This window comes from Bison bison, unplaced genomic scaffold (genome assembly GCF_000754665.1).
Source record: "Bison bison bison isolate TAMUID 2011002044 unplaced genomic scaffold, Bison_UMD1.0 scf7180017864371, whole genome shotgun sequence".
In the NCBI taxonomy this organism is placed as follows: Eukaryota; Metazoa; Chordata; class Mammalia; order Artiodactyla; family Bovidae; genus Bison; species Bison bison.
Window position 1 is genome coordinate 13,093,731 of NW_011494943.1, and position 23,746 is coordinate 13,117,476.

The 23,746-nt window shown below is 46.3% G+C and overlaps 1 protein-coding gene across 2 annotated transcripts in view; it reads left to right on the forward strand.

Annotated features, from left to right (window-relative positions):
• The first annotated feature begins 328 nt into the window (after positions 1 to 328).
• FOXK2 (forkhead box K2) overlaps positions 329 to 23,746 on the forward strand; it is a 29,146-nt gene continuing 5,728 nt past the window's right edge. Inside the window, exons 1-8 of one of the 2 annotated variants that reach the window (XM_010856391.1) lie at positions 329 to 2,598; positions 5,203 to 5,350; positions 7,855 to 8,001; positions 12,948 to 13,141; positions 13,910 to 14,085; positions 15,174 to 15,470; positions 15,685 to 15,894; positions 17,066 to 17,747. In XM_010856391.1, the coding sequence (XP_010854693.1) occupies positions 2,306 to 2,598; positions 5,203 to 5,350; positions 7,855 to 8,001; positions 12,948 to 13,141; positions 13,910 to 14,085; positions 15,174 to 15,470; positions 15,685 to 15,894; positions 17,066 to 17,124 (1,524 nt within the window). In that variant the 5' untranslated portion in view covers positions 329 to 2,305 and the 3' untranslated portion in view covers positions 17,125 to 17,747. Of the gene's footprint in view, positions 2,599 to 5,202; positions 5,351 to 7,854; positions 8,002 to 12,947; positions 13,142 to 13,909; positions 14,086 to 15,173; positions 15,471 to 15,684; positions 15,895 to 17,065; positions 17,748 to 23,746 lie in introns of those variants that run through there. The other variant, XM_010856390.1, reaches the window with a different exon arrangement.

Consider the following 23,746-nt stretch of genomic DNA (forward strand, 5'->3'; position numbering starts at 1 on the left):
CATCAAGAGGCTTTTGAGTTCCTCTTCACTTTCTGCCATAAGGGTGGTGTCATCTGCATATCTGAGGTTATTGATATTTCTCCCGGCAATCTTGATTCCAGCTTGTATTTCTTCCCGTCCAGCGTTTCTCATGATGTACTCTGCATAGAAGTTAAATAAGCAGGATGACAATATACAGCCTTGACGTACTCCTTTTCCTATTTGGAACCAGTCTGTTGTTCCATGTCCAGTTCTAACTGTTGCTTCCTGACCTGCATATAGGTTTCTCAAGAGGCAGGTCAGGTGATCCGGTATTCCCATCACTTTCAGAATTTCCCACAGTTTATTGTGATCCACACAGTCAAAGGCTTTGGCATAGTCAATAAAGCAGAAATAGATGTTATAAACAACAATACCATTTTCACCTGTCAGGGGTTGGGGTTGGGCAGCGTCCACTGATGGCTAGGACACTCCCACATGCTGTTCGTCAGAGGTTGTCGGCAGATGGCCTGATGGTACTTGGTGTTGCTTTAGATGCCCTGTGTGTCCTTGGAGCCTGAGGTTTACAGATGATGCCCATGCTGAGGAGATCATTGTTGTCTTTAATTGGGGACTTTGGGAATAGGATACAAAGGAAGGAAGTCCTCCGTGTGATGGTGCTTGCCCTGAAGGCAGCACTCAGTCCATCTGTGCAGCGGACCCCATGGGTGGTGACACTGAGGGAACGCACATGCCGAGGACCAGCGTGAAGTGTGTGGTCCTATCTTATGAAAAGCAGAAATGAACCCCTGGGGACATGGAGGTGCCCAGTCCCGTTCTCACATTCCTGTGCTGGAATTACGCACAGGGCTGTGTTGCTTCCACGGCGTGTGGAGGACAGGCGGGTGCATGTGCTGCTCCACTGGTCCGGGCTGGGCCTCTGTGAGTTCCTGGGTGACAGTGAAATAAGCAGCACAGTGGATGGTGAATGTCCAACTGTAGGAAAAGCAAGTACTGACATCTTACCGTAAGGCTGAAGGTAGTTTGGTTTTTTGGTAAACATTTGAATGTGAGAAGTATCTGACTTAATCCTCATGGCGCTCGCGGAGGGAGATGCTGTCATCTGTTCTGTGGATGAGGAAACAAGCATAGCCAGGTAACTGCTCTGCAGGATCGGAAGCCCTTGTGCTGGTGAAAATGCTTGTTCTAACAGCCGGCCTTCTTGGTGAGCAGGGACCATCGCCTGAGGGTGGGGCTCAGGAGCTGCATAGGGGAGGAGAGGGAGGACACTGCCTCACTCTCATCACAGTTACGTGTGTTGTATTACAAGTTAAGGCCAATAAGAGTCTTAATGCCCTTCTTTTCTAGGCCTGGAGTTGATTATTCGAATCTCATGTTAGCATCAAAGAAGCAGTTGTGGGCTCACCATTTGTTCATTTACTCATGTGATTTGCTTATTTTAATTACATTTCTAATGTATAAAATGGGGCACTTTTTCACTAATTCAACAAGTGTGTACTGAGGCCCTTCTCTGCTTTTGTCAAGGTCTCTTCTGGTCTCTGAATTATAGCAGGGAGCCCTGCAGGCAAAGACTTTGTTCCAGTGGAGCTTGTATCCTACTGGGTGACAACAAGCAGAAATGGGGTAACATAGAGTCATGTGGCCAGAGTGAAATGAACAAGGCAGCAAGGGGAGGGTGCAGGGCGATCAGCAGACCCTTGGATAGGTGACTGAGGGGTCGAAGGGGGTCCCTGGGTAGTGAACGAGGGGAAGAGCAGACAAGAGGCTGCGATGTGGGGTGGGGTCCCTGGAGCACCTGTAGGACCTCATGTGAGGAGGACCTCGAGAGAGAAAGGGCTGTGCCTAAGTGCAGGAGAATCAGAGGCTGGCTTTTTTCTGTCTTTGAACACCACATGCAGATCTTGGCTGCAGACAGACCAGGGTGGGAACCTAAGAGAAGGGCTGGGCAGGAGATGCCCTCGGAGGTCGGCAGCAGGTGAAAGATGGACCTGGGGCTCCTCCTTCTCATGATGGGGCCATCCATGCCGTGGGTGAGCAGCATTCCTGCCTGGCCTTCCCCACTCCGTGCCTAGGGCTTGTCTCCCGATCCTGAGCCTGTCTCATACCCTGCCTGGTGCAGATTAAGTGGTATTTGAGTCTTTTTTGAATCTGCTCTACCATTTTTTCCCCTGTTGGGCTGGTCTAAGTGAGGTTTTTGCTTACTAGTGTTTTTAAGTCATGAGACGATGTCTCCTTGTGGCATCAATGCATTAAGCAACTTGTAACACTTGAGGTGAGGTCGAAATGGGCTTCTCGCTGACTCTTGAACACAAGTCAAGGCTCCAGTATGTTTGGGGATACGTGGGCTCTGTCCCCTGCTGTGGGTTGGGCATCTTGCCCTGCCGCTTGGCAGACAGGTGCTGACAGTTGGCTTTTCTTTTTTAGGTGCACGTTCAGGTTCCCGAGCACAAACATCAAGATCACGTTCACTGCCCTGTCCAGCGAGAAGAGGGAGAAACAGGAGGCGCCCGAGTCCCCGGTGAAGCCTGTGCAGGCTCACATCTCACCGCTGACCATCAACATTCCAGACACCATGGCCCACCTCATCAGCCCCCTCCCTTCCCCCACAGGAACCATCAGGTATACAGCAGCTTCCATAGGGGATGGGGGGCCCCGTAGCGTCAGGGTGTGCGTGTGGGCACGACACTGTCCAAGTTTCAGTCCTTGCCTCTGGCTCTGGGATATTCAGAAGCTGTAGTGCATCACAGTAGTGGACAGCAGTGCATAGTGACCATGCCTTCCTTCCCAGGCGCTGACCTGCATGGAGAGAGAGATGTTGAGGGCACTTAAAACATCGTTCAGTTTCTGAACACTACTTACTCTCGGTTTCTTGCATGTGAAACACAGTTCCCAAATGTTCCTGCTTTTCACTTGTGGATTCTTTGATTTGAGTGTAAGTTTAGGGATAGGTGATTTGTGGTATTAGTCTAAAAGTGTGAGTCATGTTTTCAATTGCATTTTGGTTTGATACCAAGAGTATCTTGGTTTGCTACAACTTAATGTAAATTCTGATCACTTATAGTTTGGTTTCCTGAGTTTGACCTCAGTAAGGTGATAAACTTGTGTTTGTCCTAATGTTCCAAGAGTGTCGGGAAGTAGAGAATGGTGCCTTCTGGGCCTACTCTTCACCACGGAATCCAGTGCAAGATGGTTACATTGTGCTGAGCTTTCAGGGGGCAGTAGCTGAGGAATCACCCAGGACCTGCAGATGAGACCCTGGGATAAGGCTTCTGTTCGGTAGAAGAGTGAAGTATGTATTCAGGCATCTTCTTCAATGTGAGTAGTGTTAGACTTAGGTGCAGATGAACACACTTGATTCTCTTGCGAGCCTAGCTCCTGCTGTCCACAGGGCCTGGCTGGGAGGCAGAGAAGACATTGTTTGCCTTGTCCACTGTGGCTGACCCCACATGTAGCTGAGTGGGGAGGGTACAGAGGGAACGCTGCAGCTCTGGGTTGTAGCTTTCAGTCCAACACTTCTGTTTCTTTTCTTAAAAACCAGCATGGACAGAAAGGTATCCCTCTGGAAAGGCCTCTGGAGGGAGTGTCAGGTAGACTGGCTGCTTGGCTCCATGTGAGCACAGCTGCTGTTGGTCGGGCCCCTTCTCTGCCCCCTGCCATGGCCGCTCTGCTGAGGATGCTGCCTCTGTCTCGCCCACTTGGTTGAATTTGTCTCTGTGTGACTAGATGGGTCAGGTAGTAAGTGTGGCAGTGAGTAGGCAAATAACAGCAGCTACGTGGCCAGATTTTTATTCAGCATTGCATGAAAAATGTGCAGAATTCACGGAGGAAGAGGAGAACACCCCTGTGTGCCACATGGGACAGCGGCCCACAGTGGAAGCAGCAGCCTTGAGGTCAGGCCACTGACACACTGCCCGTAGGCGCTCAAGCAACCGGAGGTTGTTGGAAACCTCAGGATTTGGGTCAGCTCCTGACCCAACCGCTCCTCACCTCCTGGCCTGTCTTCATCGTGTATTCCTTGCTCATCTTCACCCCACGGCCCTCCACCGGCGTTGAGCAGCACAGCGTCTCTGCTGCTGAGATGACTTCTGGGGAAACCCACCACCAGCCAGCCAGGGGGACAAGTCACCTGCCCCACGCTGACCCTTCTGAAATGTTAGCTAGTTTTAAAATCATAGAGCGAGAGTTCCGTGCTTGTGGTTCTGCCGTCTGTCTGGTTCCTCTCTCCAGTGCTTTGAGTTGTTGCTGGCGCGCAGTAAGCTCTTGTTTCGAGGGTGAGCGCATACACTGACGGTGCGTGCTCTTGGAAGAGGCCAGGAGTGCTTCAGAGGCACCACGTAGTAGTGTGCTGCTCCCCCTTCTGGCCCATTCCTTTCCAGTTGAGGTTTCAGAGGTAACTACTGTTTCTTAAGTATTTTTTCCAGAAATTTCTTAAACATTTTCAATACTTATTTTTTATCCAAAATACAAATGAGAGCTAAACATATATACTGTTCTATAACTTACTGGATTTTTAAAACAATCTTTTCTTGGCATCCTTCCATTTCAGTAGCTTGTTCTGTCTGTAAAGTATAATAATACTGTACAGAAAAGGGAGTATAAATTAAATACGTAACTTGGTGAATTTACAAATGAATGTCTTCTAATCAGCAAAGATCAAAAATCAAAACATTCTCAGTGTCATGGGCCAGCCCTACCTCATGAAAAAAAAAAAAAGTGCATATTAAAAAGCAGGTTTCTGTTTCTGATTTCTGTATGTTTCCTGTGAGCCCTGCACAGCCTGCCTGCGTGTGTATCTGTGTCCACCGCCTCCTTCCCTCTTTGTGTGTCCTGTCTTCAGCCTGGCTGCTGTTCCCTTCTCTCCAAATTTCCCTTGACCTTTCGGAAGCCATTGTCCTTCGCTGCTGCCTGTCCTCAGCTCCTTGGTGGAGGGGGACGAGCAGAGTGGTGCTCTTTGCTCCTCTTCCAGGCTGAGCCCGAGAGCCATCATGTATGGCTCTGTGTCCTTGGTAAGTTCCTAAGATGATACGTATGGAAGCAAATACCTGATTTCTTAGAGTGATCTTAAATTTCACAAAGATTAATGAGTCCATTTTTCCAGTGAAAATACTGAAGTTCTCTTACTTTTAAATTTTGTTTTCCTTGAAATAAGAGCCAGTTACCGAAATACGATGTGAGGTATGTTCTATAATAGACTGATAGTAACAACCTTTTTTTTGTTCACAGTGCTGCGAACTCCTGTCCTTCTAGCCCCCGGGGAGCAGGGTCTTCAGGGTACAAAATGGGCCGTGTGATACCATCTGACCTCAATTTAATGGCCGACAGCTCACAGCCGGAAAACGAGAAGGAAGCTTCAGGTGGAGATAGCCCAAAGGTAAATAAATGTTTCATAGCTTTGAAACAGAACCCAGGGCCTGTTGGGCAGCAGCTATCTTCACCTGCATGTCAAGGAACACCCGCCCAGGGCCTTTTGAGAAGTGCCCATCTGCGTGGGTGCGGGTGATTGCTGAGTGTGTTCTCAGTGCTGGGCTCTCAGAGATACACTCTTTTGATCATTCAGCCCTGGGCCGTCCTCAGTGGCAGCCGTGGGCCCAGGTGCTAAGAGTTTGAACCCTCGGTCCTCATGGGGCCCAGTGCCTGGTGTCCTGGGAGACGGTGCTTGGCGTTCAGTAGTGCTGTCCTAACGCTGCAGGTTGCGCATGTGCACGTCTGAACGTGTGTGCACACATGTACACGAACACACACCTTGGGGAGGACACGGCAGTCCCTTTTGGATGATGATTATTGGATGACTTACAGTAGGACCCTGCCTATTTTTATTCTTTGCCCCAGTAATGCCCCTTCTAGGACTTCATTTAAGAGAAATGGACAGAAATCTCAAACTAAAGTTCAGACAAAACAGAAAATTGGAAACAACCTAAATGCCCCTAAATGAAGGAAGGTTGATTAAGTAAGGGGATCTCATATGATACAGTTACTGATATAAAAGTGCTCTTGATAGAACGCTAAGTGAAAAAAGAGAGGAAAACCAGACATAGTGTTACTTTAAGTCTGCATTTATATAAAATGGGGTCTATTCGTGTAGTAGGACAGGTCACACCCGTGGGAATGGATATGTCGTGGCTGTGAGCCATCTGTCCACGGCAGCCAGGAGCCTCTTGCACACGGTACTGGGCAGGCGCAGACACAGGGGCACTCTGTAAGATTCCATTCTTGTCCATTTCCCTGTTTAAAACCAGGCAAAACTAAGTTGTATTGTTTTCAGATACATTCTTAGATGGTAAAACTTAAGTCACAGCTGGGTTCTGATTAGTACAGAATGTCAGGAAAAGTGGTGGCCTTCTGGGAGGTTGAAACGGGGGGGAGCAGGGCATGAGGAAGCTTCTGGGATGTGGGCTGTGTTCTCTCTTTACCTAGCATTGGTTGTACTGTTGGTCACTTTAGAAAAATTTGTTTTTGGCTGATACGGATATATTGTAGGCTTTCCTGCCTATTACAATTTTTTTTTTTTTTAATGGAAATGTGTAGAAGAAAGATAAAAAAAGAAACCCACACATCAGCATAAGCACAGTGAGGAAGGCTTTATGCTCTTGCCTGGTAGGACTCCAACTCAGTCACTCCACCATCCCTGTCCTGTAACTCAGGGTGAGCTCATTCAGAGGACAGACAGGGCAGTGGCTGACCCAAGTGCTCAGGAAATGTCAGCTATTTGAAAGTGAGGTGCTGGGTGATTCATTCTCTTTGTGCAGAGAATATCCTCCACCAGCTGTCAGGACTGAGCTTAGCCTGTGCCCGTGAAGCCTGCATCCCCTTCTTTGGCTCTTTGCCTTCCTTCCTTGCCCATGCTGCAGTCCTGCCTGTCTGCCTTTATTGTGTTTATCTCTAAACAATATCTAAATTGTTCATTTCTTAACCTCATATAAGGAGTATCATCTTGAATGTATTGTTTTGCAGTTTACTGTTTGCATTCAACGTTATGCTTTGTTGATATGTGTAGTTCACAGCCAGAGAGAGGTACACCCTCTCCCCAGTGGGCTTGTGCATGTGTATGTGGTTCGGAGTCGTCCCAATGGCAAAGAGCCCTGGTGTGTCTAAGTACGCTGGGACCAGGAGTGCCAGCATCCTGCGCTGTGCATGGCAGCCCTGCACACCTGAGCAGTGCTGCCCGGATGCCTTGGACCCCGGTGTAGGAACCCCGAGTCTGGCTCCTGGTACTCTTGTCTGCTTGGGTTTTCTTACAAGAGGCGCTCCTTGATGGACTTTTGGCAATTCTGAGTGGACATCACTCTCCTGCTTTGGTGTTCACCGCTCTTGCCCCATCTCCTTGTGTGCATGAGAACCCCCACCAGGGCCTGGGAGATATGCCAGCTCATCCCACCCCTTGCCACCACTGGCCTGGCCCAGCTCTTCACCTGACCATGAGATCAACATGATGAGCCTATGGCATGGATCAGCATGCATGCTCTGGACTCTACGGAGGTCCAGAAGTTCTACTGAGTTTTTCTCATTTTCTTATTCTTTTTGTTTTTGCCCTTTGGACTTTTTCTTTACGGGGTTTTAATGTTCTTTTTTATACTGTTCTACATGTCTTCATTTGTTTCCTCCAAATTTTCCAAATGCTTTCCCATCATATTATATCCTCCACCACCACCACCACCCCACCCCACACACACACAGCCAAACCCAGTCCCTGGGCAGTGACAATACAGAGTCCTAGCCACTGGACAGCCAGGGAATTCTCCCCATCATATATTACTTTTATAGGAAGGACGACAAGTATTATCATAGAAATGCTTAAAAATGTCAAGAATCCTGAACTTCAGGAAGTTTAGTAAAAATTTTGATTACTTCAGTACTTTTTTTTTAACTTTAATACAGGATGATTCAAAGCCACCTTATTCCTATGCACAATTAATCGTACAAGCGATTACAATGGCTCCTGATAAGCAACTCACCCTAAATGGAATTTATACGCACATCACAAAAAACTATCCCTACTACAGGACTGCGGACAAGGGCTGGCAGGTAAATCCTTTTCAGTTTGTTATTAAATGTTTCTGTTACATGTCTTGTATATGCTGGTTGACAGCTGAGAGGGGCATGGAGTGGCTGTGTATATAGCTGGGGCGTAGGTAACATGAGATGAGTGAGGGTCTCTGGTGCTGAGGGAGCAGGAGTGTCAAGGCCTGCTGTGGCCACGCTCTTTCTGACCTTCTTAGCACATGGTAGAAGGAGTAGTGGCTCTGAGGAAACCTCAGCCCTGTTGCTTGCCGTCATGGTCTTCATGGATGGGAAAGGCATGGGTGGTTTGAGATGTTTCTCTTGGACCAGTGAGGGAGGGAGAGTTAAAAATCCCGCCTATCCTTTACTTTGGTGGTCTTCTGTCTTCCTCATTGACTTCTGAAGACGTACATAGCTTTTTGAATTTTGCACAGAGATGGTTTTCAAACTGTTACTGAGGAGCCCTTTCTCCAAAAGATGCCTCCTCCAGGTAGCCAGTGCACAGAACATGAACACAGTGCTCCTGAGCTGGGGCGCCTGCCTGCTGGTTGACTTGCACTCACAGCCTATTCCTAGGCTGTCTGTGAATCTGGGTCTCCTCAGAGGACATTTGGAAGTCGGTGCATAGTATTTCCATTGTTTAGCTTTTTAATTTAGTTTTTCAACCTCTGCATCATATATGTTTTTCCTCCTTGTGTGTGTGTGTGTGTAGACATTTACTAGGCAGTTAGTAGAGCCTCACTAATTCAGACAGTATAAGAAAGGGTAAGTTTGAAGTGTTGAACGGTAAAAGCATATCAAAAGAGAGAAGAAATATACATTTAAAAATTTTGAATTCGTTAAGTAATCAGGAATGGCCACAGAATTCCTTCAAGTCTTAATGAGTACATTATTCTTTGACAAGTACATCTGTTGAACCATAACCACAATCAAGTAATATGGCCAAGGGGTTGGGGGGTGAGCCATTTTCTGTTTAATGGAGGGTAAAGACTTTTTTCTTCTATCTGCAGATCTATAAACATGATAAAAATCCTGACTATTTTCCTTTGTAGAGGGTCTTTGGTCTGTAAAGGCTACTCCCCTGGGCTGGAGCATCTGTGTCCTGCCCGCCTTCCTGTTCACAGCCGGGTGGCATTTCCTAGTTGGCCATGAAGGAAATGCTGGCTCGGGAAAAACACTTGCATATTCAGCTACCTGGCAGGTCCCTTAAGATGATGTACAGTAAGTCCCAACAGTATTTACTACCATATTTTAATCTGCAACAATGAGGTTGTGCTTCTAAGAAAATGTTAAAGGAAGCAGAGGCAGACAATAGTCTGTGTCCATGGAACACAGCTTCCTGTGCACGGGCAGGTGAGGTCTCACATAGTGTCTTCAGTGAGTTCCACGCAGCTCACTGTGTGTAGAATTTTGATAATTTGAAATGTCAGTGAGCTAGGCTGTAATGGAAGTGTTTCTGAAAAACCTGGCCAGACTTTCAACATTCTGTTTCCCTCCTGGTTGTATTTCCTGTGCTTTGTAGCATCCATTTATGCGAGAACTGATACTGTGCATCACAAGGTTTTCTTGTTAAAGGCTGAAGGGCAACCTATTCCTGGCTTTAGTCTCCTGGGGAGTGAGTCAGGTCAGGAGGGGCTGTGGTCACAGAGAGGTGAGGCCCACGGAGGTGAACCCTAAGCACAGATTGCTGCTGGCTCCTAAATTGACTTCACAGCCTGCTTAGAACTGAGAGTTACAAACTGTCAGTAACACTTTTTATTGAAACATCTTCTTTTCTGCCCAGAAAAAGGTCATAAGGATGACTGTGCCTCTTGCCTGTGAAAGGCTGCTCCCGAGACACTGTGCACCTGCTCCGGTTGTTTCAGCGGGAAATGCCTTTTCCTGCTCCAGCCCTCTTTAGTTTATGGGCGTGCACGCAGGTTCCTGTCCTCAGCAGTCCTTGCTGTCCCCAGCAGGCCTGCTTGTGTCCTTTTCTGTCATTGGACTCAGCTGCTCATCCTGAGGGACTGCACTTGCAGTCTCTACACAGAAGGCTCATTCCTGTTCCCTCTCTCCTAGCTGAAAACAAAGGGAGTTTTGCAACCTTGTTTCATAAAAGACCCAGATCCTTTTTCTTATAAGGAAAAAAAAAAATCCAACTGTCAACCAAAACAGCGCATTTTTCAATTGGGGGTTTGCAGACTGCATCCTGCCACCCCCAGTGGGTCAGAGGCGGCAGCAGTGCTGTGCTTCTTAGAGCTTGAATCCCTCCCTCTACCTCAGTTTCTAAGATGACGTGTGTGGACTCTTCCCACTATACCAATCCTGAGCACTTAATGGAAGCCCATGGCTCCTTTATGTATTTTGCAGTCTACCCATGGCAAAGCTTTTTGATTAATCTGGAGCAAATTTGACAGTAGAGCAGGATGGTCTGAATAATGCCACTAGCTGGGGAGATGGCATATTTATCTACTTTGGTTGCCTACTTATGCCAAAATGTTTTATTTTGTTATGACTTATAATTTTACCCTACCCAGAACAGAGGTGTTTGTTGTGCCTGAGAAGTTTGAGAATTCTGGTTCTCTTGGCCCCTCAAAGGATCAGAGCTGGTTTCCGAGAGTCGAGGGAGTGACTTGTGCTCACCTGCACCCTACACGTTGGACTCTCCTTTAGAAAGTTCTTCCTGTAAATTTCTTTACAAGTTCTTACTACACAGAGTACACACTGGCAAGTGCTCAGTGCTGAGTGGGGCTGACAGACACAAACTGCGTTCTGGGCAGGAAGGCTCGAAGCCTCAGGGAGGGCAGTACAGCAGGCACAGGTGACCGGCCCTGTGCCCTTCCCTCCTCAGCTGGGTTCCGGGAAGCAGTCTCTACTGGGGAGAATTTGGAGGAAAGAGTACGTGCAAAGTATTGCAGATCTTTTCTTCATATTTGATTTTAAATAATAGCCCACCTTTTCTCTGAATACTTCATAACAGTCTGAGTCACTGGAATCAAATTAGTGTGGTCTTAATTTGTGTAGCTTGATTTGATTAAATTACGAAGGCCTTTACTTACCTTAGAAATACAATTTCTGTGTATGTGTTAAATATTTCTTAATACCTCATCATATTTTCTAGAGTCTTGTTGGCTGGAGAATCACAGGTGACCATTAATTGGGCTCATTTGTCTGTGGGAACATTGTCAGAGTGGAGAATTTAGGCCCTCTTTTGATGGTGCAGACTGGGTTCAGAACAGAAAATAACAACTCCCTGACCTAAGAACTGACCATACAGCTTGTGGTGGTGTGAGGGGTAACAGCTGCTGTGTTGCTGACCTGGTCCTGACCTTTGTCAGTGAGTAGAAGCCCTAGCACCCCAACCCCTGAAGTAGCGTTTCCTGCCTTCAGATTCCTACTGTGCTAACCTCCCTTTCTCCTCCTGACAACATGAATGTGAACCTGCTTCCCAGTCAGTGCAGTTCCCGCCTTCACATGGGGCTCAGCACCGCCCTGGTCACGTGTCACCCAGCAAGGTGGCTAGGCAGTCACTTCTGAGCTCCTGTCTGAGTGCCGGCTTCCTGTGGTGCAGTCCAGAACTCTGGACCCTCAAATCCAGTTCACAGTGCAAGTGTCCTCCACTCATTTTCTGGGCTGGCTTTTCTCAGTCTTTTTTCTTAGGATCTGCCTTCTACTCCACACTCGAAAGGTCTGAGTGCAGACAGAGGATTGCCTTCTCTGTCTTGATGGGGACACCAATAATAGATTTGATTTTCTGGAGGGATTTGTCAGTAGGTCTTGGTTGATTATCAGCCAGACTCTGTAATAAAACATCATAGCAAGTATCTTTGTGATTATGGAAATATTCTGAATCTAATATAATACATCTCCTTATAAACAGTCTCACAAATCACACACAGCCTAGCCTGTCCCTTCATCTTGCCTGTGAGATGACTGACGTCCATAGGTGTTGGTGGTTTGTTGTGGCCTGTGACTGGTGTGGTTCTTGAATAGTCCTATGACTGGTGTGGTTCTTGAATAGTCCCTTAGATTGGTTGCAAAGTAGTATTTGACTTACTTGGATTTCTGAGCCACCTCTGGCAATTCAGAATTTTAGGTTATGGCTGGCAGTTCTCTTAGAAAGTTAATTGGAGAACTTAGAAATAACTTTTTAATAACCCAGAATTTTAGTTTGAGTTGAAATTTTAATAATTTATTAATTTTCAACTTAAACACTAATGTAAGTGCACAAAATGATCTGAATGCATGACTTCCATCCAGCTTTTCTTTGAGCTTTTGGAGGTCTCCAATTTGGGTGCAGCAGAGAGGTCTCCTCAAGTCATGCGTAAACTGTGAGCTGAGTTTTTTGTAATAGAAGAATGGACTTAGGAATTGAGAAAGTTTCTCCATGTGCTTCATGAGATTATTTTGCAGATCAAAGTATATGGAAGTTCTTTGACTGGAAGATGGTGTCAATAATATTTCTCAAACTTTGGCTCATTTTTTTTCTCCTTTGCTGGTTTGCCGAATACCTTATAGCGGATTAATTCATTTTAAAAGCTGTGATGGATTCTATAAGTTAATTTTGTACTGATAAAAAAAATATTTTAAAGGGATGGCTGTTCTCGACACTGTTCATCTCCAAAAGGAGAGAGGTCACAGTGATGGCCCTTGATTTCCTACCTGGTAAAAAGGTAGAAGCTGATGCTTTCCCATTGGAAGTAGCCTCTTTACGTGTGGTATAGATTTCTCTCCCCTTCTCCATGCCCCAGTTCCCTTCCTTGCCTGCCGGTGCCCACCCTGCCATGCTGTTGACAGTGCCCCATGTCCTCTGTAGAAGCTGCCTGGTAGCCTCTGAGTGGTCATGCCCACAGCTCCTCCTGCACTTTGGGGAGGGCCGGTTTCTTCCAGCACAGAGCTACAGGACCTTTTCAGGGCACTAAAACTGGGGCACACTTTTATTTCTCAGCAAAGAAATATATGAATTCTACGTATTTTTTTATGTTTCATAGAATTCAATTCGCCACAATCTCTCTCTGAATCGTTATTTCATCAAAGTACCACGTTCCCAGGAAGAACCAGGCAAAGGCTCATTCTGGAGGATAGATCCTGCCTCTGAAAGCAAATTAATAGAGCAGGCTTTTAGGAAAAGACGGCCTAGGGGCGTGCCTTGCTTTAGAACCCCTCTGGGACCGCTCTCGTCTAGGTAAGGAAAAAAGACAAACAAAAAGACCTCTCTTAATGGTCAGTGGATTTACCTTTGATGTATTGGTAAATTTTTCTTTTGAAAATGAAGGAATTACCAAATGCATTATGATTAAATGTTGGGCTGGGGATTTGGGGAAAAAAAGAAGTGTTGGATGCCTCTCATGTATTTTTGTTTCTAGTGCTAAAACAATTCAGATTATAAAGTTTTATTTAAATTGTATTCCTGTGTAGCATTGTTGCTTCATTGAATGAATATTGTCAATATGATGAGTCGGCAATATGACGATGCCATGTTGATAGTTTCTTCCTTTTCCTTGGCATGTGAGAAGCTCTTTAAAGCTACATCTTTGCTGTTTCATTTTTAGCTTCATTAATAGTTACTCTGTGTTTTTAAATGAGAAAATAATGACTATAATGTAAGCCTTGAGACCCAGCCAGCTCCACTTACAGGCTGCCGGCTCCTGCTGCCTGGCTGTGGGTGGGAGCTGCTTAGAGAGGCAGCCAGTCCTGCCCCACACTGCGTGGCCCATGCTGGGCGTGGAGCAGCAGCGTCCTGCACACGGTGGCTCTGTCCCAGCCGTGCCAGCCTTGTTGAGTGTCTGTCTCGGGTCACAGGCGTCACACAGAAAGTAAGACTTAACAACTGTAGTTGGTTGGCAGAAGACAAATGACACCCCTTTCTGCAATATACACTTACTAAAAACAACAGGGCAGCTTAATGAGTGCTTTATCGTAAAAATCCATTGTCTTCTTTTTGGTCGTACAGAAGTGCTCCAGCCTCTCCAAATCATGCTGGAGTGCTGTCTGCTCACTCCAGTGGTGCCCAGACACCTGAGAGCCTGTCCAGGGAAGGTTCACCAGCCCCTCTAGAGCCCGAGCCTGGTGCCTCACAGCCCAAACTCGCTGTCATCCAGGAGGCGCGGTTTGCCCAGAGTGCGCCAGGTAAGATGTGCAGAGGGCAGGTGTGGTGGGAGAGGGATGGTCAGATGAGCGTGCGAGCCAGAGGCCTTGAGCCTTTGAACCTTGTGCCTGATAGGCTCTGAAAAGCTAACTGCACCGTGTTCTTTTTTTTTTTTCCTAATCAGTTAACGTTCTTTTGTGACTTTTATGTGTAGGCACCTGAAGAATTTTAGAATTAACCTGTTTCTCAATTGTTTCATCATTCATAAGTCTATGAAAAAGAATTCCCTCAAAAAGAAATAACATAAATTAGACAAAGTAGACACTGTCAGGAAAGAAATGTCTATTTAGTAGGTAGGTGAATGTTTCCTAGTGTACATACAAAGTCATAATGTGGAATAAAAATGTGTGCCCTGGGGAATTAAAAAAAAGTAATGTGAAAATGTGTTCAAGGTAATTCTGTTATGTTCCTACTTGGTTGGCAAAATGTGCATTTTGATATTTTGGAGTTCCTGGCCATGCTGGCAACAACCCCTGCCAGCCCCATCTGTAGTTCCTGCTGCTGGAGCCCAAATGCCCAAACCCGAAAGAGCAGAGGCCGGCAGAGCTGCTGGTGGACAGCTCTCTCCATGCTTCCTGCTTCTCCACGCCTGTCATAAGATGGAGACTTCGATACCAGGGAGCACGGCCCCCTCCTTCAGCCCTCGTTGGGCAGCTCCTTCCCATATCCTGTGTTGATGTTTTCTTTTTCATGAGGAGAGAACTGTGGGAAGAAGTGTTGTAAGAAATCTGAACAGGGACATCCCTGGCGGTCCCGGGGTTAAGACTCCACACTTCCACTGCAGGGAGCATGGGTTTGATCACTGGTTGGGGAACTAAGATCCCTCGTGCCATAAGGTGTGGCCAAAAAAAAGAAAATCTGAACAAAGCAGAGATTGCATTTTTAGCAGTTAGATATACATTAACTATCCCCATTAAATATGTCATTTCTTTCATTGTGAACGACTGCATTATTACCAGATGAAAGGGGCCACCTCCTGTTTTCTTAAATCAGCCTGTAAGTTGCGACTAAGGGGTCAGTTAGTTGGTTCGGGATACCTGAGCCTCACCTCCGCTCCCGTCCTCGGCAGGTTCACCTCTGTCTAGTCAGCCTGTCTTAATCGCCGTGCAGCGACCACTGCCACCGACGATCAAGCCTGTCACCTACACTGTCGCCGCCCCTGTGACGACCTCGACTTCCCAGCAGCCCATGGTGCAGACGGTTCACGTCGTCCACCAGATCCCAGCGGTGTCCGTCACCAGCGTGGCTGGACTGGCCCCAGCAAACACATACACCGTCGCAGGGCAGGCTGTGGTCACTCAGGCAGCTGTGCTGGCCCCCCCGAAGGCGGAGCCACAAGAGAATGGAGACCACAGAGAAGTAAAAGGTGAGCAGCAGCAGCAGTCACTTTGGGCAGTTTTTCAAGCTTTTAAAAACCTGCCAGCCTTGTTCACCTGAGCCTTGCTAACATGTTACGTAACGTTGTGCTAGAGCAGGGATGTTTGCCACCTGGTTTGCTTTACTTTAAATTAGTGAGAGTTCTGTAAGCTACCCAGTAATATTAGTTGATTTCAATTTTTTTCTCTTTTCTTTGAATTTAGTGAAAGTAGAACCTATTCCTGCGATTAGCCATGCCACAATAGGTGCTGCTGGCCGGATCATTCAGACGTCACAGACCACCCCTGTCCAGACGGTCACCATCGTGCAGCAGGCACCTCTAGGTCAGCACCAGCTTCCAATAAAAACTGTAACACAAAATGGGACTCACGTGGTGCCAATCCCCGCCGCTGTCCATGGCCAGGTGAACAATGGTAAGCAGTGTCCTCCGTGGGTAACTGGGTGCCAACAACGTGAGTGAAGGTCCTCTGCTTTCCTTTTATGAAGCGTGGTGTTCAAAGTTTTCATTCTATTACAGTCTCATTTTTATTTTTTCTGAAGAAATGTTTGCATTTCTAAACTATTGGAAATGGAATAGGAAGTAGCTGGGAAGTAGCTGTGGGAATTGGCTCCCATGTAATTCCCATTGGAGGCGCTATCTAAAGAGGAAAGCATTTCTAAGTACCTAGAGAGATGAAAACACTCCCGCCTTTCGTAGCCATCTAGGTGTGGCCTGGAAACAGCCTGGCAGCTGGATGGTGAACCCTAACTTCGTACTGCCCCTTGGGGGCATCCCAGATGACTCCAGAGGCAGTGCCCTCCCCTGGCGCAGGGGCTGCTTGAGAGTATCTGAGGGCGGAAGACGGTCTGCTGTGCTCTTTGTTCTGAAGGCCCTCAGGAGCCCTGTTGACATGGCTCCCCATGGATGTTCTGACATAGATGAGCTTAAGGGAGCTTGGCTTTTAAATCAGAAAACAGAGAACCTCCTTCCATCCAGTTCCACAGAGCAGTGTGAAGGGTAGGAGTCCAGCTGGCTTTTGAGTCAACTCAAGATTTGTGGGTCCTTGGAGCTTGTGTTCAGACATCTTAGCAGTGGATTTTCACTTAGGTGTGTGCACTGCGTGCTGTCCACAGTGTGGGCTGTTGCGATTCAGCTGCAGGACCTCAAGCAGTAGAATCAGAAGCTATTGGCTCAAACTAGCTCTCTGTGCCCAGAGATAGTTTCTCTGAAAGAGGTGGGGGGGGGACAGAAGGCTTGATTGGTTGACCTCTGAATCCTTACTGAGTGAGCTATTAAGGGATGGAGACCTAGGACACCTCATGTGATTCCACTTGCCCCTGCTACTCCCTGAATTTAATAGAGATCTGTAGGCAGATCTCTATTGTAACATTACAGACAAGATCTGTAATGTTTTCTAGGGAGGATTAACCACTGAGAGTTTTTTGTTTTTAAATAATAGATAACATGCCACCTGTGGATAAATTGGGAAATTTGCAACCAGTTGCCCATTTAAAATGCTTTCTTCCTCAAGCCATGTGTCTCCTAAGTAAGAGTTGCTCAGGCCTCATTTTTCTTTGCTCTGTGAATTAACTTCGTTGTCACAGGTGGTTCAGATGTGGCAGACCTGGTGACCCTTGGCGTGGCTGGGAGCAGATGCTGTTGAGGTGGACGGTCCATTTCTGGTCTGAGCTGTTCTTCTCTGTTTTAAGTCATGAAGACATGGTGTGGGCCAGTGATTCCCAGACATCATGTGCCTTAGAATCACTCAAGGGCTCTGTCCCAGAGTCCCCAGTTGAGCATATCTGGCCTGGGGCTCAAGAATGTACATTTCTCATGTGTTCCAGACCTTCCAAGAAGCACTGCACGTCAGGAACCTTTTATGTCTCCCTAAGGAGTTTAAAAAACGGAGTGCCCCTTTCACATATTTAAATTGGTATCTAAAATTTTTCTTCGTAAATTTAATAAGCAAGGAATTAAATTTTCCACTATTAAAAATACTGATGTTTAATTTTTATTACTACTGTTTTTCACTGCATATTGCAGCTTGCAGGAGCTTGGTTCCCTGACCAGAGATTGAACCCTCTCCCTTAGCAGTGAAAGCACAAAGTTCTAACCACTGGACCACCAGGGAATTCCCATTACTGATGTTTTAAAATAACACATCATTCTTTTAAATGTGCTCCTGGCTCTGAATACTGTCCTGATTTGATACCCACTTTCCCATGTGGCTCAGCTGGTAAAGAATTCACCTGCAATGTGGGACACCTGGATTCGATCCCTGGGTTGAGAAGATCCCCTGGAGAGGGGAAAGGCTACCCACTGCAGTATTCCGGATGGAGAGCTCTGTGGGCTGTATAGTCCACGGGGTCGCAGAGGTGGACGCAACTGAGCGGCGTTCACTTCTCACTTCACCCACAGACCAGCACACGGATAGGTGGGCTCACGCATCCTCATGGCTAAGTCCCACGCCCCCACGGATTTCGTGCTAATGCCATATACTTATGATTGAATGTCATTTACTGAGTACGTCTTTTCTCTGCAACAGCAAGATGTAGAAACATTAAAGATTTAATTATCTGTGACTATAAGGATTCACTTACCAATTGTTGTAACTGAGGAATTGATCAAAACCAAAATTCGGTTCAGTTCAGTTGCTCAGTTGTGTCCAACTCTTTGCGACCCCATGGACTGCAGCATGCCACACCTCCCTGTCCATCACCAACTCCCAGAGTTCACTCAGACTCATGTCCATTGACTCGGTGATGCCATCCAACCATCTCATCCTCTACAGTCCCCTTCTCCCTCCGCCTCCGATCCTTCCCAGCATCAGGGTCTTTTCAAATGAGTCAGTTCTTTGCATCCGGTTGCCAAAGTATTGGAGTTTCGGCTTCAGCATCAGTCCTTCCAAAACCAAAATTTTAATTCTTTAAAAATTGTATTTGGGAGTTCCCTTGCAGTTTAGTGGCTGGAACTCGGAGCTTTCACTGCTGAGGGAGCAGGATCAGTCCCTGGTTGGGGAACTAAGATTCTGTAAGCCGCACGGCATGGTCAAATAAATCCATTTATTCATTCATTCATTTTTAGTAAAGATGCATTTCTCAATACATCTGGGCTTTAAAGAAAACCAAACAATTATTATACTGATGATTGCTGCTGGCAACAGGAAGCAAAGTGCTGGGTCAGCCCTCACAGACATTGTTCCTACTTAGAAGAAGGAAGGATAGAAGAAATGCTGAAACTCCTTCCAGTTTTAGTCATCTTTCAGCAAAAACTATTTTAAATTATCTGTTAGTGGCAAATTTTATTGGTTCTCCGTCAGTTTAGTCTCAGTCTTTTACTTAGAAATCACTTGGTCCAGAAGAGTTTGCTACCTAGGCAGTAGTAATTGGGGTTCACAGTGCCAGTGTTTCCACTCTTCCTGTGTTTCAGGCTCCATCTTGACATTTTCATTCCCAGAACCAGCACAGTTGAGTGGCTTTAGAGAGAGGGGCTGTTAAGAAAGGGGAGGAGGGAGGAGGTGGCAGATCAGCTTTAGGAAGATTGTGTGGGCAAGTGGAGATGGTGGTTTTCCTGAAAACTGGTGTTGGGTGGATGCTGTATGACCCAGCTGTGGCCTCTTTTTCTCTTGGAAATCACTCTTGAGAAAGGGAAGTAGTGCCTGTTACTAATGAATTTTGAAAACCAGAAGGTTTGATATTTTAACTTTTTATTGTGGGAAATGACAGACATTCTGGAAATCAGGTCATAGCCAACCTTGTTCATATTCCCCACCTGCCCTGTCTGCTCCCACCCAGATATGTCATTCGCTGTTTGAGCATGCATCTCTAATAAAAGATAAGAACTTTCTTTTAATACATAAGCACAATACCATTATTATAGTTTTAAAAATAAAATCTTTTCTCCTTAGGATTCAAATCATATGTACTTTTTAAAAATTGTGGTAAAATATACATGCAAAATTTACCATTTAAAAGTATGCAGTTCAGTGGCATTAAGTACATTGACAGTATTTTGAAGACATCACCTCTAACTAGTTGAAAAGCGTTTTCATCACCCCAAAAGGAAACCTCATACCTGTTAAGCAGTTACTCCTCACTCCCCACTTGCCTTCGTCCCTGGTGACCACTAATCTACTCTGTCTCTGGACTTACCTGTGCTGGGTGTTTCCTGTAAATGGAATCATAAGAACTGTGGCTTGTGTTAACTGGCCTCGCTGCTGTTTGGAGGTCCATGCATGCTGCAGTGTGGTCGGTACATCATTCCCAGCTGAATGTTTCCATTTTGTTTACTCATTCATCAGTTGGTGGGCATTTGGGTTGTTTCCACCTTCTGGCTATTTGGAATAATGCTGTGGCATTCGTGTAAAGTATTGGTTTGAATCCTTGTTTTCATTTCTTTTGGGTATATACCTAGGAGTGAAATTGCTGAGTTATATGGTAAATCTGTGTTTACTTTATTGAGTAGCCATCAAACTGATTTCCACAACAGGCACAGCAATTTAACATTCCATCCTCAGTGATGTATAAGGGTTCTATTTTTCATTCTCACATGATGTTTTTCCTTTTATTTTTGATCATGGTCATCTTAATTGTGGTTTTGATGTGCGTTTCCTTCGTGATTAATGATGTTGAGCATCTTTTCATGTGCTCGTTGGTTATAGCATCTTTGAAGAAATGTCTAAATCCTTACACTCTTTTTTTCTAAAGTGGGTTGTTTGTCTTTGTTGTTGAGTTATAGGAACTTTTTATATATTCTAGATACTAGGTCCTGATCAGATACAGGTATCCCCTGCTATCCAAAAGTAGAGTTCCCATGAAACCTGAGAACATGTCTAGCTAACGGATGTACAGAATGAGTCAAGATAGAGCAGAAATGCTCACAGACACAGTTCAAAGCTCTGCTGTCTTGATGCTGAGATGGAGTGTGGTTCCTGGGGAGGAGTTCGGCGGTGCCACTCACTGCTTGAGGTGCTGCTGCCTCTAAGGGCAGAAACAAAGTGGTAAAAACAAGTGTAAACATTGCTTGCTGCAAAACAAGTGGTAAACATTATTTTTGCTTTTCCCCTTTCTCCATAGGAGTGAAAATCCTCTTTAGATTTCTTTCCATTAGCGAAAATGGGTAGTGATGTCGCTATTTCATAAAAGCAAAGTGGCATAAAGGAAACTTTTACAGAAGGGTGTAGGGAGGATACTTGTATATGATTTGCAAATATTTCCTTCCATTCAGTGAGTTTGTCTTTTCACTTTCTTGGTAGTATCTTTAATGCACACAAGTTTTTAAGTTTGATTAAGTCAGTTTCTTTTCCCTTTCATTACTTATGCTTTTGGTGAGAAGAATTCATTGCCAGACCTTAGGAAGACTTACACCTTCCCCTGTGTTTTCTTCTACTAAGAGTTTTATAGTTTAGCTCTTACATTCAGGTCTTTGATCTGTTTTGAGTTAATTCTTGTATCTCATGCAAGCACCTGTTTTTATATTTTGCATGTGGAGATCCAGTTTTCCCAGGACCACTTGTTGTAGAAACTGTCGTTTTCCCGTTAAATGGTCTTGGCTCCGCTGCTTTGACCTCAGATATATGAGTTTATTTCTGCTGGTTCTCTTTCATTGATTTGTGTGTCTGTCCTTAAGCCATAATCACACTGTTTTGACTGCTGTATCTTGGTAGGAAGTTTTGGGGTCAGGAATTATGAATTTTAAGATCAGCTTTTCCAGTTCTGGGGGGAAATATTGGAATTTTGATAGGATTGCATTAAATCTGTAGATTGCTTTGGGTACTATTGCCGTCTTAACAGTATTAAGTTCCCTCATCCTTGAGCATGAAATATCTGTCCATTTATTTAGGTCTTCTTCAATTTACTCAACAGTGCTTTATAATTTTCACTATAGAAGTCCTACAGTGTTTAAGTCTTGGTTAAAATTCTTCCTATTTCTTTTGAATGTTTTTCTAAATGGAATTGTTTTCATAATTTTCTTTTGAGATTGTTCATTGCTACTGTATAGAAATACAACTGATTTTTTTGCATGTTGATCTTGTACCCTGCACAGGGTTTTCTTTATGTGGATTTGTTAGAATTTCTGTATATAAAGATTACATCGCCTGCCAGTAGAGGTAGTTTTACTCCTTTCCCACCTGGATGCCTTTTATCTCCCTTCCTGCCCGGCTGCCCGCAGGACTTCCCATACAGTGTGGATTAGTGTTGGCAAACGAGCGTCCAGTCTCTCAGCACTGACGCTGTCTAACTGTGGGTTACCACACGTGTTATTATATTGTCCTTTAGTCTATCAAAACAGTGTATTCTGTATATGTTGAACCACCCTTTCATTTCCAGGATATATCTCACTTGGTGATGGGGTGTGATCCTTTTAATATGCTATTGAATTCAGTTTGCTAGTGTTTAGTTTGAGGATATTTATATCCGTATTCATCAGGGATATTGGTTTGAGTTTTCCATATGGTCTTCGGCTGGCTTTGATATCTGGTAGTGCTGGCCTCATAGAATGAATTTGGAAGTCAGGCTCAGGCCATTGTGTATTGGAACCTCTTCTTGGCACTTTCTGGGGCCAGTCATGCTGCTCCAAAAAACCCAACATGCTGTGGTCACTTCTCAGCCTCTTCTGCACTGGACCACAATTCTGGTCACAGATATTCAGTCCATCTTTGTGGAGAGTCTGCTGCCCTTGACCTCCAGCTTGTGGGGTGGTGGTCTTGGGAAGAAAGGAGTCTTGACCCTGCTGACAGTGTTCCCCTGTGACCAGCATTTCACTCGTCATCCTAAAGAGCCTCTGCTATGCTCACAGGTACTGTTCCTGTCTCACAAAACTGGCCCTGGCCGGCCTCCAGCCTGTGTTTCGCTGGGTCCAGGTCCTGGTGCTGAGGAAGCAAAAGCGTTCTGTGGAAACCTGGGCTGTCTGCCCAGCGGTGTGCTCTTTTAGCTCCCCCGGCCTCCTCCTCCAGGAACCACGTGTAGGTTGTGGTTGCAGCAGGCAGGGCGCCCACTGGACCAGCATGACCTTCTGCTGGTGCACGGGCAGGAGCTGCCTGGACTTGGGCCAGGACTTGGGGGCGCAGCCAGGTTAGCACTGAGGCAGTACCACCTCCAGGGCAATATTCTGCCTCTCCCTGCAGCACCTGCCCCGTGTGAAGCTGCTGCTTGGCAGGACCCCTGGGAGGTGGTCCCACACACGCACTTGAGCCTCCGTACCTGGATGCCATGTTTGCAGATTTCTTGCAGATCGCTGAAATTTACTTATAACTCCCAAGTCGACACTGCGCTTTCACAGTCCTTTGCAGGCTTGTGCAGAACAGCAAGGTATTTGAGTTCAGCATGCTGGCTCCCAGTAGAGCAGGTTGTGGTAGCGCCCATCTCCTTGTTTCAGCTCCTGCTATGAACGTGTCTTTCCCACTTTTCTTTCTTTTTTAAAGTTATTTTATCTTTGGCTGCGTTGGGTCTTTGTTGCTGCATGGGCTTCTCTCTAGTTACTACGAATGGCAACCGCTTTCTGGTTATGGTGTGCTGGCTTCTCTTTGCTGTGGTGACTTGTTGCAGAGCACGGGCTCCAGGGAGTGGGCTTCAGTAATGGTGGTGCACAGGCTTAGCTGCCCCACGGCACTTGGGTTCTTCCCAAAGCAGGGATTGAACTGGTGTCCTCTGCGTTGCCAGGCAGGTTGACTACTGGACCATCAGGGAAGCCCCCACTGCTGCTGAGGGCCGTGTGTCCCATGTTTTGTGCTTCCTGGTGGAGGTTTTGCTGTTTAAAGAGGGCTCCCAGCCTGGTTCTGAGAAGGCCTGGGGTGTTCTAGGCACGAAGGTTGTGATGTGCCTCATGGGGAAAATAACAGGCATGAGTTCCGTGTTAATGGATAAACAGTATAGGTTAAGTTGTCTTTAATCAAAAAACACATAAGACAGGGTATGTGTCGATCAGCTGATAAGCCCCACCCTGTGTTCCCCCTGAGACAGTGGTTCAGCAGCCGCCAGCCTGATGTCCTGTCTGGTCTGGCTCAGCTCGGGGCTCTGATTGACTCACAGCTGTGTCAGGCACCTCTCAGGAGCAGCGGTGCTGGGCTGTAGCAGGAAACGTGTCTATGAGTTACACTCAGACAGGAGTGGCGCCTCTGCCTGAGTGGGGGGGGGGGCATCCCAGGACACAGCCAGGGAACCAAGCAGGACAGTGGACGGGCAGGGAGACCCACAGGGCCAGGCCTGCTGCGGGAAGCAGGCGCACTGGGGGCCAGTGACGAAGAGAGGTGTTTTGGGGGTGTTCACAGCCACAACAAGGCTGCA